General features: G+C 32.2%; 1 protein-coding gene across 2 annotated transcripts in view; it reads left to right on the forward strand.

Annotated features, from left to right (window-relative positions):
* The window catches only part of LOC129968120 (solute carrier family 52, riboflavin transporter, member 3-A-like), a 95,382-nt gene that overhangs the window by 45,235 nt on the left and 33,648 nt on the right, over positions 1–16,499 (forward strand). For both annotated transcript variants that reach the window (XM_056081939.1, XM_056081940.1), the window contains exon 4: positions 10,677–10,962. In XM_056081939.1, the coding sequence (XP_055937914.1) occupies positions 10,677–10,962 (286 nt within the window). The remainder of the gene's footprint in view (positions 1–10,676; positions 10,963–16,499) is intronic.

Here is a 16,499-nt window from a genome sequence, read left to right on the forward strand (position 1 = left end):
AATTTACTAAAACAATGGTAACTTTACCAAATTCTTTGGAAATTTGCTAAAATGGTAACTGCACCATTTTCCAGATTAACTGCACCAGATTCCTTGGAAATTTACTAAAATATCGGTAATTTTACCAAATTCCTTGAAAATTTACTCTGAGTAGAAGTTTCGAATAATTACTAGACTATTCGTTTGTAAATTTCATATGAGAGAAGTAAAAAGTAAACGGAAAAGAATTTTTTAAAATTCATGCTATCACTTAACATCAGTTACTAACAATCTTTGGAATAAATATACAAAGGTTCTTATAGGCATTATGTGTTATACGGTTAAAAGATTTTTAAAAATTCTACACAATTATTAGAATAATTTCGTCATCATTATCGGCTATCTGTGTCTAATATTTTGTGTTTTGGGATTATAGTGTTTATTATAAAGTCCTTGTTGAAATCAAGTCCATTTAATTATTCTTCACAATTATACATACTGGAAACAAACTGCACGGATAAAAAGTTCAAATTTTATAAAATAAAATCCCGGCGAATGCTACATACTGCATGAGAAATGTTATCATAAATGTCGAAATTAAAATTAAAATTGGAGATTACATAGAGGAACTCCGGTCGGGGTAGTATGGTTGGTAGGGCGTTGGATTCGCGTCTCTTGGGTTGAGAGTTCGAACCCCGCCGGCCGAAGACTCCCCGCGTGTATGGTGGCTGGCGCGCGTATAAATCTGTCGTGGTCAAAAAGTCCTCCATGTCGAGAGTAATACCACTGGGGTACTGGATAAGGGGTGATCGTTCTCTGATTCAGGTCAAGATTATGATATATGATTGAAATGCATAAATGAAAGTCAACCCAGAAGAAGGTTTGTGACTTGTGTGTAGCTAAAGTTGTACTCTTGACACTAGATGGCGCTACTGTAAAAACAAGAGACGCACCCTTGGCTTAAAATCACTGACTTCTAAAGTCAGTAGGCTTGTCTATGTTAAGTTCCATTAAAAACAACAACAACATGGAGGAACTGTTTAGGAGCATTTTCAACTAAATCAAAACCTGTCAAATATTTACCGACTACAATAAAGGAGAACCTGCCCATATTTTCCCCCTCCTCTTAAAGGACCCATATGTGAGACAATCTGAGGAAATATCTTTCACTGTGACTTCAAAACTGGTCAATTATTTTCATTTCACTCCTAATATTTGCCTTCTATCGCCAGAGTTAAAATTCTGGTTATCTATACGTCTAAGATTTTCGCGAGTGCCAGTTTTGCGCACCGGTTGAAGAAAAATGTATATTCACTGTCGTGGAAAATTGTTATGGAACTCTTATTTTTCTACGCTTTGCTATACTATCTTACTAAACTCATTCTCTCACTGAATAGATAACAATATAATCTGTAGATAGATAGAATAGATAATAATAACTATAATCGACTTAAGAAAACGCGTTTTATGCATTTCCAGATGTAAATCGCAGATTCATTGTGACTTAGTATCAGAAAATAAAGTCCATAATTTGACACAATATATAATATTTGCACTTTATAGTATATAAGGGACCGCAGTTTCCACACTATAGAGTCGCGATCAAAGGATTCTAGGTTCGAAACTTGATTTCTCATTGGACAACAAGGACTCATTGTGTAGCGTGGTTCACATTATAACCGTCGAAGGTCAAACTGCTGATGAGATTTGGAAATTAGAAGAGAAAAGATATTAATTTGTTATCATTTGACCATGATTCAGAAATATGAAGCCTATCTCAAAGATTCTGCCACAGTGAACTAAGTCAAACTTTTAACTAAATCTAAACTATTTTAGCTAAGCCTAAACGTTCATACAACAGCAATACCCAAAAGAAATGGAATAAATTTCGGGTATATTCACTATCATGCCAGTAAAAATAAAGCCAGATCAGTTATTTATCCTTTCACTTATGCATTTTCCAAAAAACTGATACCATGTATATATTTTTTTAAAAACCTTTCTTTGGTCTATTAATGCTCCAGGCAAGTCACAGGGCCCATTCCCTGAGGAGCGGTCACCATATAAATTCTGCTTATGTGGATTGGAAAACCTACAAATTCCAATTTAAAAACATTGCCTCATTGTATTTTAAGTTCTGGAATGTACTTTAGAATGTTCTAGGCTTAAACATTTCAACCACTCTGAATATATTCCGAAATTAGAAGAAATTTTTCCCACTGGCAGAAAACTCTCTCACCGAAGTTAACGATTCCGTACTAGAAAGTACCGAAGTCTCGAATAAAACATCTCGCCCCAGAGACATCTTAGATTCACTCGCTGAGAATAAAATGACCCTCATCCCCTTATCATCCCAGAAAAAAAACACCCCCCTACTGCCGCGGTGTCTTCAGGGGGCAAAAGAAAGAGATAAAATGAAACGAGGCCGAGAACCAATGAAATGAAATGTATTTCTCTACAGACGAATAAAATGCGAGTTGAAGATCTTTTCTCCAGAATGGAATGGAACGCATCCTTTTCTTAATTTTTCAACTTTATCGACACCAGGTGTTAAGAGTAGCCATTTGCCGCGCTGATCGTTCCATAAATCCCGTTTTATTTGACAGTTCGAAGCGTTACATGGAACATTTCTTACTGGAGCTTTTTTGCAAGAGTCTGGGATTCCTGTTAATTTCGCATTTATTTTCGGTTCCACTCTCGTTTTTTATTTTAAATATGTTTGTAGTGTTTTTTTAAAAAAAGAATAATCCTCTTGGAATTGTTCAATGCGTTTGAGAAAAAAGACAAGATTTTCACTTACAGATTGTTTCAGATCGATTTCTTTTCCCAAATGAGTGTCACAGATGCAACCTTTTTCTTGGATACAAAGTATAGATTGAGAAAGTATTGAAATCATCAGAAAATTCCGCTTCAAGATTTTGCCGAATTCCTTTGGCTCTTCTCCTCAAAAAGATCTTTTCGGAGTTATATATATATATATATATATATATGTAATGCTATTTTAATTCTAATTTCAATTTAATTAATTTCCAAGATTTTATCTTAATTTAGCCCATAGTAACTTCATTCTAAAAATATTCTCTTATTTCCTGACCCAATTCCACTTTCAGTTTAATTAATTCCTCTGTAAAAATAATGCACCATCAGTACTACGTATCAAATGAAAATGATCCCTTCAGTGCTCTTGCCAAGGTATCAAAGGTCACAACGTGTATTGAAATGGCGCGTGGCCGGAAATCCCATGTTATATAAGGCTAGTGATCATTTGTTTCGGTCCTTTTAACCTTTTTTTCCTTCTTTACTTTTGCTTGTGCCACACTGTACCTTCTTATAAATTAATCAGGCCTATATCCCAGGAGAGAATAAAACGAAATTAAAAATACAAAGTATCTTCACTGCTTGTCAAACCTGCATTATGCTTCAACATAAAATAATGTTGCATATTTTTTCATTATTTTTACAGAGGAGTTAATTAAACCGAAAGTGGAATTGGATCACGAAATAAGAGAATATTTTTAGAATGAAGTTACTATGGGCTAAATTAAGATGAAATCTTGGAAATTAATTAAATTGAAATTAGAATTAAAATAACATTATATGTATATATATGAATTAATTTGAAGTTAGAATTAAAATAACATTATATATATATATATATATATATATATATATATATATATATATATATATATGATTCTAACTTCAAATTAATTCATATATATACATATAATGTTATTTTAATTCTAATTTCAATTTAATTAATTAATTCAATTTTAGTAATGTTATTATATATATATATATATGTATATCTTTGAAACTTGGATATCTGTTTGTCTAGATTATATATATTATATACATTATAATATAATTATAATTTTATATTTATGAGAATAATTATATTAATGAGAGTCTGGTTCTTGTGTATGTAAGCAGGATAATTTCAAATTGCAACAACAGCCTGATAATATTCGACATTCTGCCCTGATATTATTCGACATAGAATATTTGCTGTAAATTTATTCATTTAAATTAATCTACAATCTAATTAATCAGATGAGAGAGAAATCTTTCTAAAATTAAAGGAGATTGGATCCTCCAATGCTAAACATTGTTGCATAATAATATTTCATGCTTTATTCATCTTCCTTACACCATTGTTTTAAAATTCACTTTTAATTAAAGCAGAATTATCATATACATAAAAGAGATTTTTATATTATTACTACTCATGGGTGCTTATATTATTACTACTCATCACTATTATTTTTACCCATGTGGTACGAAAGCAATGGGCCTGGATAGCCTGGTTGGTAGGGCGTCGCATTTGTGTCCCTTAGTTTGCGAGTTCTAACCCCGCCGGCTGAAGACTCCACGCGTGTGTGGTGGCTGGCGCGCGTATAAATCTGTCGTGGTCACAAAGTCCTCCATGTCGAGAGTGATACCATGGGGGGCACTGGAACGAGGGTGATCGTTCTCTGATTCAGGTCTAAATTACGATCTGTGGATGAGTGAATGAAATTCACGAGTGAAGTCCGCCCCGTAAAGAGAGCTGTGATGTGTGTGTAGCTAAGTCGTACCCTAGATGGCGCTGCTGAAAAACAAGAGACGCGCCTTTGGCTTAAAATCACCGACTTCTGAAGTCTGTGGGCTAGTCTATGAAACAACAACAAAAGCAATAATAAAACAATATGTATTATTGTTATAATATATAAATAAGAATATTTTTTACATATAATAAATTAGAAAAGGAGATGTATAATAAAATTTTCGTGACATTACTTTTTTTTAATTAAATTTTTTTTTTGAATTTTTAAAATTGAATGAAAGTAACTTTGCTTCAATAATATGCTATGAAACTATCGAGAAAAAAAATGTTAACACTTAGATTAATTTTTGATTTAAAAGTCTATAGAATAAAAAAAAAATGTTAATTAGAATCTACTACACCAGATATGAAGATTCTCCTAGTTCTAAATTCAACTATCCCTTTGTACAGAAATTTGAACAATTTATACGTAATACAGTTGATAGAAAATATTTAACCAATAAATATTATGTTGAATTTAGCCTTCGAATTTATTTACTGTTTGTATAAATTTCAACAAAGCATCATAAATAAAAGTGGCCAAAAACGAATTAAATTTACGTATTTTTTTAGAATGACTGGCATGTAGACTGGTAATGCATGTAGACTGGCTAACAAAAATGAACTACACTTAACCTTTTGTATTCTAATGTCTCCTTTCTGGCGTTATTCAAGACGATGTCTCATTTTGACATTTCATTCGTTTATTTTTTAATTGTGATAGTGAATGGTAAAAAGGTGTGGATTGTTTTTTCGGAGAAATTTAATTTAAAAACAATTATATTTATTTGTTTTTCAGAGTAATAAACAAGTTACTGTATTTGGAGAATAATTTTACATTCAATTACTTTTCCGAGTGCGAAGGATTAAATTCCATATAACACAAAAAGAAATAGAATTTCTCATAAAATTAATTCAGAAAAAATGAGTTGACAAAATGATCAAAAACAAAATTTTTCAGGAAAGTGCATCTAAACAATATATTTGGATATATCACGATGTGATATAGGCTTTATTGCGACATGAAAATAGCACGACTTTGGGATCTGTTTCCAATGACGATACATTATAAACTGGCCTCCAAAAATAAATTGTCTTTTGTACTTTATTTTAGAATGAATGAGCATAGAAACAAGACAGGAGGAAATGTGCATTAAAGAGTTGTTTAAGGAATATAATATAGAAATTTTCTTAAATTCAACACAAAATGATTTATAACAAAAAAAGCACTATTGGCCGAGAGCTTAATTCTTGGAGAAAACAGTGCATTTAGTTTTACGAGAGAAATGTCGGTGAAACATTACAAAAATAGGTTCTAAGAAGGAATGCGTCCACCACTAGGTGCAATTCATTGGCGGCATCGACTTTCCAGCTGAGAATTGACTGCCGGACACCGAATTAGAAAGCGAAGGCCAAATACAGAATAATCATTGTTCCAACTTACCCAACGACTTTGAAGAAGGTCATAAAGCAGCAACTTGTCTTCCAAGGTAATCCGAAAGATGCTCTGTCGAATTCAGGTCTGAGGATCGAGCTGTGATTCCATTCGCTGCATGCCCTCGACTTATTCCTAATAAGCGAAGCTCGGCCCAGTCGTGTATTATAGTCCATCAGGAAAAAATCATTACCAATTAGCAACGACATGTGGGTGGACATATGAATCAAGGATCGTGTCTCCATATTTCACATCTTTCAAAGTCCCTCCATGAAATAAATGAGGTTAGTGTCATCACCGAGAGAGATCCCTACCCAAACCATTCTCCCAGCATCTTTGTAATTGGTTTGAATAATTATGGATTATTTGCATCTGGTTCCCTCCAAATCCTTTGATGACCTCAACCACTCTTCCATGTGAACCTGGACTTCTCTTTGAAGAGCACAGAAGCTCATTGCTGACTGACTCCAAGAAATCTGTTCCCTTGCCCAATGTAAATGGGCAGTTTTGGGTCATGGCTTCAAGGGAAGATATACAGGTGGTCGTCTTGCATACAGACCTGTATTGTAAAGGCACTGCCTTCGCATTATAGTAACGGATATACTTGTTCCTGTTGCCCCAAAATGATCTTTCATGAACTGAGGCAGTAGTGTTTTTCTTCTTATGGCCGGCTTATTAAAGTATAGTTTGAGGGTCACGTTATGGAGCGAATAGAATGGACAGCTCTATTATCAGACCTGAATTCGGTAAAACATTTTTGAACTACCTTGGAAGACAGGTTGTAGCTTTATGCCCCTCTCCAAAGTCGTTAGATGAGCTGGAACAAGGATTACTCCACGTTTGATCTTTGCTTCCCATTTCGATTTTCAACTTAATTTTCAGTTGGGAAAATCGAAACTGTAAAACTGTGAGGTACGGTTTTCTCCAAGAAGGGAGTTCTGCCAGAAGTGCAAATTTTATTGAAAATCATATTTGTTTTTAGATTAAGAAAATTTGTTATTTCATTCGTTAAATAATTTAGAGCTCATTTCTCCCAAATGTCTTGTTTCGGTGTTCATTCATTCTCAAACTGCACACAAAAGAAATGTTTCTTACTTAAGTATTTCGAGAGTAGTGAATATGTGAATGTTCACTGTTATATCTGATTTTACGAGTTAATTGTCTTCACATAAAGTGACCTTGCAGCTTGAATGTGTATATATACTGCCATCATTCAGAATTGCGAAATTATCCCTATACTGTGAAGCATATTTTATAAAGAAACTTATCATAACAAACCTAAACCTCATTGTTAGGCTTTCCATTAAACAAAACTGCTTTATTAGAAAGATGCCGTTTTTTCATTTGAAATCCCTGAAATAATGATTTTGGAAATAACTTGTAAACAAGGCATTCAAAATAAATTATCAGATTAAAAAAATATTAGAACTTCTTCCTAAAAGTCGACAGCAAGAAAGATATTTAAACACTGTGGAAAAGGAAGCTTAGGGTATTTTGACGTATTATAAGCTTATCGTGATTCATTTCATACCAGATATTGTGAAGCATGTTTGCTGTCACTGACGTGCTTTAGATATACACGTAATCTACTACCTAATTCTTCTGGACACTTGATCTACTATCTAATTCTTCTGAATACTTGATTTACTATCTAATTTTTATGAACACTTGATTTACTATCTAATTTTTCTGAAACTTGTTGTATTACCTAATTCTGCTGAATACTACAATCTAATTTTGTTGAACATTCTATCTACTATCTAATTCTTCTGAACACTTGTTCTATTATCTAATTTTGCTGAACATTTGATCTGCTAACTAATTCTTCTGAACACTTGATTTACTATCTAATCCTTCTAAACACTTGATTTACTATTTATTTCTTCTGAATACTTGATTTATTATCTTATCCTTCTAAAAACTTTATTTACTATTTAATTCTTCTGAACACGATTTACTATCTAATTTTTCTGGACACTTGTTGTATTATCTAATTTTGCTGAACACTTGATTCACTACTTTTTCTGAGCACTTGGTCTATTATATAACTTAGCTGAACACTTGACTTACAATCTAATTCTTCTGAAAATTTGTTTATAATCTTATTCTTTTGAAGTTTTGAATTTGCCTGAATAGATTCTTTATTCTTAGTGAATTAACTGATGGTAGGTTTTAAAGTACCATTGAAAGTGCTTTAAAAGGGAGTGAAATGAACATCCATTGGGATAATGTCTGTACGACTTCGAATTGTCATAAACAGAAATTTTGTTACATTTATAAACAAAATATTTAGCTTCTTTCTATATTATGTCCACGTTTTTCTTTCTGTTATTCTTTACAAGAAAGCTATAGTCATTTATGATTAGAGCAACTACTTAAAATATCTTTTATTTTAATAACCTTAGCTGCAGCTTTATAAAAATGTGACGCTCAGTTTCCTTTAAGATTAAAAATGGAAGAAACTAAATATCTGAATAATTACACTTAATGAGACGAAAATATTTAATTGGGAGCTATTAAACGTTGTTATTGGAGCTTTTGACTAACTCAAAGTAACTTATCATTAGTAGAAGGAATTATTGAAAAGATCCAATCTGAAAACTAAAAATAACGCTGGCTATTTTTATTTCAATGACATCATTAGCAAATGTTTGAAAAAGATATTTGATAATTTTCGCTCATTTTAGATAGAAAAATTTCTTTATTTAGTATGAAGTTGAAGTGATAAACTTTTAAAGAGAAGCTAATTAATTTCGAAAAATTTCTAATTATACTCATTACCAATTTATATTCTTTTCTGATGTTTATTTAAAAAACAATATATCTTTTAAATATTATTATTATATTATTCATCTTCGGTTACTTATCCTACTTATCATTTGTAGTGTTTTGGAACTTAGGAAAAAGCTAACAAAATCCACTGACATATGATTTTTCAAAATTTAATTACATAATAGATCCTATAAGAATACAACAGAAAACAATTGTTGTATTTAAATCCATATGAGATCGAAAATAACAGATATATAAGATAAGATATTTAATTGATTTTTATCTTTGAAATTAATTACCATTTGACTTTATTATTGATAGAAATATCAAATCTGGGCTAGTTAAATACATGAAGAAAGTTAATGTTTCTCAAGTGTATATTAATACAAGTTATGCTTTTTCTATTCAGTCTTCCATTCGAAACATTTTCAGCGACTGTCTGACATTTGTAAATGGTTATCTTTTTGGAAAATGATTCAAATCTTTGTTTGATCTTCTTTTCACCTTTGTGTGCTTTTCTGCTATAGACACATCTCACAGAGATTAAATTAGGACACTTGATTATTTTCTTTTCTCATATTTTCGGCCTGATATTGGAGTTTTATATAATAGAAATTTTATTTTCAGTACTTTCGGAAGTTAATGTGTTTCCAAGTCCTTGCTAATCAAGTTGTGGGATTCTATTTTTAAAGTTAAAATACTCTATTCGGCATCTACTTGAGATGATTCTGGCATAACTTTAATGACATCCTATTTCAAAACAAACAAAACAAAATTGTGTTCTTTTTGTTTAAACATTTGTCTGTGATGCTTGCAGTATCTCCAATGGGCACCAGAAGGTATTTTTTAAAAATCATCTGACAATAGCGATAAAAGCAGGTAAAACTAATAACTTTGAATGCTTATTGAAAGTAAGGATGCATTGTCATGAGGTATATCGATGTATTACTCCTGAAAAATTCCCAAGATAAAATATTCACTCTTTATAAATGAATATTATTCGTTATAAATGAAAAATATATTTTTATACACAAAATCCCAAACCAATTTGATGTATTTAATTAATCCCGTTTTTAAGTTTTACATATTTTTAAAAGTACAGAGCGATAGATGATCAACCCCTTCTTGGATTTAGCTCAAATTTTGACAGATGTCTACAGCATATATGTTAAATCTGTACACAGAATTTCATCGATCTAGCTTTCTTCATTCGGTAGTTATCATGGTACTTTATATTCGAAGAACTGGTTAGACAGATTTTCTCTGAACGGAGTTTGTTCAAAATTTGATAGAAATCGACAGATTCGGTATAAAGGCCGTGTACTAAATTTCATCCATCTAACTCAAAGGGTTTTGAGCTATCTTTGTCACAGACAGAGAAACGGATATTTTCCAAAAATATGTTTTTCGAACTTCGGGAGATTCTAAACATGGAGATTTTTCAAAATCAAGAGTTCGATTTTTTTGACGATTACTACACTTTGATACTACTTTAAGTAAATATATGTATGTGGGCATTAGAAGTACAGTCAATATATAATCCTTTAAGGTAACATATGACCTCATTTGATTTCTTATCAGAACCCATTTCTTAGAAATAGCTTACCTCTTGGAACATTTAGTTCTGCACATATGGTCACTCAAGGTGTAAAAGATCTGATACCAAACGTCCAATTGGTTGATGTCCACCAAGGTGGAGAATGCAATGAAGAACATTGTTTATATTCGCTGCCATTCTGCTTTTTGATATGATCGACTTGAAATCCGATTTTGGCGTAGTGAAGAGTTACCAACAAATGGAATTTAGCTTAATAGATTTTTTGATATACGACCTTTTGCTTTTTAAATTAAAACATTCTGCATTATTTACGATTGCATTACCTTTTCAACATTTTTTTTCTCCAGGCCTTGTTACCTGACTCCCTACCTTGTGGGCGAGGGCTTGAGTGGTCTGGTGCCCAGTTTAGTGGCCATCGCGCAGGGCATCGAGAATCCAGAATGCGTGAACGTGACAGAGACAACCTTCTCACCAGAATTAGGAGGTAACATCACCACCGAGGTCCTGATGCCCCGCATAAAAGAACCACGATTCTCACCGGAGTGGTTCTTCGTCATCTTGCTCGCCATGGTGCTCTTCAGCTGGCTAGCCTTTATTCTGCTGGACAAACTGCCCTTCTGTCAGAAAGAGAAGGTGATTTTTTTGATAATTTCTGTACTTTAGTTTGAATGAAACAATAGAAACTTTTACTAGTAGCCGTCTTTGGCGACCAGCTTATTCTTCCGATTTATTGATTTTTTAAAATCTATTTAATATCAATGTGTAATGCATTTTTAAAAAATTACTTTGTTATTTGATTAGACTGAAAACATGAAGTTAATTGAATAAGTCAAAACAAATTAAAACACGTTCAAATGTTTTTAAAAAAATGTGTATACTATGAAATAGAAGTGGAACTGAAAAGCCTCCTTCGGAATTAATGTCCAAAGAAAACATTTTTTAGGAAAAAAATCTTAATTTTAACATTGACGAAAGCACTTGTTTTAATGTTTTGATGGATGAGTTTATAGTGAATAGCATATAAGCCAGTTAACAACTACGCTACCCGAGCAATTGCTTTTGTATCATGGTCATGTTACTGGCCAGCGAACCACAAGTTCCAGGCTCTATCCTCGCGCATACCAGTCCGCCACATTGGTGAACTCGGACGATGAACCTTCAACCTTCATGCAGCTGTTGTGGCGCCATCTACCCACAGCAAAACCAAAGTAGTCAGATTGACTTGACGCAGCAATTACTCACCCACACACGCTCGCCATAACGCTTGGCGCTACTCAAATGGGTACAGGCGCATTAGAATCAATAGCTAATACATCATCACTCAACAGTCATATCATTCGTCTCACCTCCGACTCACTGGAAGGAGAGTCTGTAGTGAATAGCATATAAACCAGTTAACTGCTACTCTACCCGATCAATTGCTTTTGTATCATTGTCATGTTACTTGACTGCGAACCACAAGGTCCCAGGTTCTATCCTCGCGCATACCAGTCAGCCACAAGTTCGAATTTCATACCAAAAAAATTAAATGTTGCAAATGAAATTTATACTTAAAAGATTATTAAAAATTAAGAAAACATTGTTTAGAAATGAACGTGATATCGTTCAAAAGAAAATTTTCACTTTATCGTATATGTAGTATAGAGAAAATATTGTAATCGTCAAAAAATTTGAACTTGAGATTTTGGCTAATCTCCTCGTTTGGAGCCTCCATCAATTCGGAAAACAAATTTGAGACAAAGTGCTACAAAAATGGCTCAAAAAGGCTTAAAGTGAGACATTTGAAATTTGGTATGCGGTCTCTATACCAAATTTGCAGATTTCTATCCAATTTTGATTAAAATATGTTCAGAGGAAGACTGTCTGTTCGACTGTTCGAATAGAAGTTATCTACAAAACGAAGAGAACTATATAGATAAAATTCGGTGCATAGATTTAACATTTGTAGTGTAGAAACCTGTGAACATTTGAACTAAATCCAACTACGAATTGACTGTCTGATGGTCTGTACATTCAGGAACACATAAAATATTTCAGAAACTTAAATGTATCAAACTTAATATGAAATTTTGTGACTACAAATGCAGTTTTGTGTCAAATTTTGATTTCAATTGGTTGTAAAAATACATCTAAAACACACATTCGATTTTCAGATGCCATTATCCTCATGCTAGGAATTAATTAAAAATCTTGCCAAGGATGATATAATAGATTCATTAAAAATGCTGAATTCACGCTAAAATTTGATATTTCATAACTATTGTACGCCACTGCCATGCAAGGGGTTCACTGGCACGGCAAGTGTATTAGAGAGTATGCGAGAAAGTTTTGGGGAGATTGTGGCGGATTGTTATGAGCGAGGATAGAACCTGGGACCTTGTGGTTCACAGCCCAGTAACATGACCACGATACAAAAGCAATTGTTCGGGTCTTGTAGTTGTTAACTGGCTTATAAGCTTTCACCACAAGATCATTATAGATGGTTTTCAGTTTTAAGACAATACAAAAAGGCTTTTACGAGATAATAGTTTTGGAAGATATATACATCCATTTCCATTTATTATTAAGGAATAAGATATGGTTATTCATTTCGACTGCTTATTTGGCAATAGCTAAAACAAATTAAAAAGTATTATCTATTTATTAAATTTTTATTATTATTTTCATGCTAGATTAAGTTTTGATGCTCATTTTTTTATTTCTTTTACATCTTCTTTCCTGAATAAATAGCATTTTTGGACAGCCTTATTCAAAGTATTTCGAATAACATTTTTCAGCTTCATTAATTAGTGGAGCATTAAGTTAAGTGCAGCTGTATATAAACCTTCAATGAAGCAGTTTGAATTGTTCGTATAGTTATGTGTTTACATTTGATTGTTGCCATTCGGCACTAAGTAATAAGCGCGATTTCTTTACACCATATGCGAGTGTTTTATGTTAGATCTTATAAAAAATATACTGTATGTTATAAAGCGAGTTCGCAAATTGTACAGACTAAGTCTATGGCAAAGGATACCGACGTGCTCTGATTGGTTTAAGCCTTGGCATCTTTTTGGCAATGTTTTGCCAAAAAGATGCCATACCGAAATATATTTTTATAAAAATAAATAAAATATGTGGATTTATCTCCTCCCTCCCTATTTTTTACGGTTTACATATAATATTAATCTGGAACACATAAACAGCGGAAACGATCAAATCCTGAAACCTAAATTAAGGAAATATAAAAATTACAATTTATTAAAATTTTTTGTATGTGTTTCTTCTTAATATTATTTTGATATAACTAAAAAAATTAGCTACGAAATCACATATTCCGTTCAAGCTTACATATTTGTACGTTTTGGGCATTAAGTAATCATCTCCCCATATGTAGTTGATGGGAAAGTAATAAATGTTCAGCAACAAGTTTCAATGACTGCATAAATTATCTAATAAAAGCACGAAAACCATAGAAAAATAAGAATTATTTAATTGCTGCATCATATGTTTAGGAATTACTTTCATATAGTTTTTATACTTCTGTGCATAAACAACATTAGTTACTTGTATTACTAGTATTATTAATAATATTTATTATTATTATTATTAATTAGTATTAGTAGTATTACTACTAATATTTAGAGAAAACAATTATATTAATAAAAATTATATCGTGTTGATATTCACTCGTATCATCCATAAAACTAATGAATGGTACAAAGTTTGAGTCAAATAAGCGAAAACTGGACTATTATGAGTTCAAAACATTGGCAAAAAGATGCCAAGGCTTAAACCAATCAGAGCACGTCGGTATCCTTTGCCATAGACTTAGTCTGTACAATTTGAGAACTCGCTGTTATAAAGGCAATACTTTAGGATTTCTTCTCACATATTTCGGTTCAATAATTATCCCTTGTTTTCATTTCGTCTAAAATTTTTTTGTTCATTTTTCAGTAATCTTCAAGCATAATATTCATGCTTATGCTTTAAATATAACATAATTTATTATGACATAAACAACGCTTTAATCTTATCATTATTAGTTTTAAAGGGGCTGTTTTATTAATGACAGGTGACGTATTGACGAGAGCTTTTATATTTTAATCACATCTTTGAGATTATTTAATTGCATCAGGCTCTGGACTCATAATTTAATTAAAAAAAGTTTTTTGAATGATTTTGTTTAGTTGCAGCTTTAAGTATCTAAAATGGTTTCAGTGCAGTGTATTTAGAAATATGTTCTTACATAAAAATAAAATTTACTTGCTTATTTATAGCTTTATAAGATTTTTTTCCACTTCTGACAGCCTTTCCAAGGAGAAAAAAAAATTGCGACCCAATTTCCTTTCAGTAAACTTTTTAGCGATGTCTAAATAGCTAAGATACTGAAGCCTTCATTGTTATAGACTGTAATATTAAAATAAAAAAAATGATATCTTCAAATTTCACGCTATCATGTGAGAACCTTTTTTTTAAGTCATGTGGTATCAGTCCAGCAAAAAACATCATGTTCTGACATGACTCATATTTCTCAATCACCAACATTTAGAAAAGCGATGGTTTTTAACCATCGCAAAATCAATCGAGTTATAATTTATTTTTCCCAGCCACATTTTTTCCCTGAAAAACCAGTTAAAACCGGTTTTAAACAATCACGTGACTATCAGAGTACGCATGCATCGATATTTAGAAAACAATGTTTTTTTTTCACAGCTCAAAATCGTTCGAGTATCAAAACTTTATCTCGAAGCCAAAAATTTAATTTTTGCAAAAATCCGGTTTAAACTAGTTTGGAATGATCACGTGACTATTGCATTGGGCAGTCGTCATCGTTTAGAAAAGCGATGGATGGAAGCGAAAAATTGAACATTAATATATATATTCTATACATCTCCTTGGGTTCATTTCCACTTTCTTTTTCCACTTTCTTCCCTGTGCTTATTTGGGAGATAACTTCTTACAACGCTGCCCTTTATTGGCTGGACAGGAGAATCGAATACATGGCGGATATTCTCTCCAAGTTGTAACTTTTTGTTGGCGATAAGTCTCCAAATGTGTCAACCTTCTTTATCATTTACTAATAACCCTAAAAGCGAAAAATTGGTGCCTCAAAAGCAATAAATCGCCAATTTTCTGCCCATGCATTTTGAGGCTTTAAAACCTCCAACCAAAACCAAACCATGTTTTCACATGATAATAAAATGACGTTTAGAAAATAAAATTATTTTACCCAAGATTATTTTTAAAATTATAATTTTTTTGTTAATAAAATGGAAAGGGATAAAAAAAAAATAAAGGTCCTGCGAAGGATTCTTACCACCACGAGAGATGTCGTTATTATACTTGAGGTAAAGGCTTTCTAAAGTCGATTGAATCATTTAGTCCTCATTGATTCCTTTCCAAATAGAATATGTCTTGTTTCTTTATTCATTGACCTAACAAAGGTTGGATAGAGAGAGTAGGCTAGTGAGATTCGTTTCTGGAGAGTGCAAACTTGAGTTTCATGTTTAAAGAAAGCTATTAATAAATTTTTTCTCATATATGAAGCATATATTAAGAAAGCATTGCAATTCTCGCTTGTCCCCGAATAGGTCGTTCTGCAAAAAGGATAAATTTAACCAGCGGAAATGTTCTTGCCAAAACTTTTTTGGTTGGCCCCCAACTCGAATAAACTAATCAAGCCAAACAGCACCTTGCATGGCACTGGCGTACAATAGTTACGAAATATTAACTTTAGTATGAATTTAACGTTTTTACTAAAACTATTTTTTCATCCCACGCGAGTTTTTTTTTGGCGATTAATCCCTAGGATGCGGTAAATAGTATAAGAAAATCGAATTTGTGTTTTAGAGACAATTTCCTTCAACCTAGTGAAACAAAAATTTGACACAAAACTGCACTTATAGTCAGAAAATCTTATACCCAATTTGATATGTTTGTTATTACGTTTTTGAATTATCATATTTACATGTTTCTGAAAGTACTGACTGGCAGACAATCAACCTTTCGTTAGATTCGGTTCAAAGTTTGATAGATGCCTACCCTACAGATGTTAAAACTGTATACAAAATTGTATCCATTTAGCTTTTTTCATTTTGTAATTATCGTTTTAACTTATATTCGAACAGCCGGACTTCCTCTGGACAGATATTAAAATTTGATAGAAATCTACAAATTTGGTATAAAGA

Source organism: Argiope bruennichi, chromosome 5 (genome assembly GCF_947563725.1).
Source record: "Argiope bruennichi chromosome 5, qqArgBrue1.1, whole genome shotgun sequence".
Lineage (NCBI taxonomy): Eukaryota > Metazoa > Arthropoda > Arachnida > Araneae > Araneidae > Argiope > Argiope bruennichi.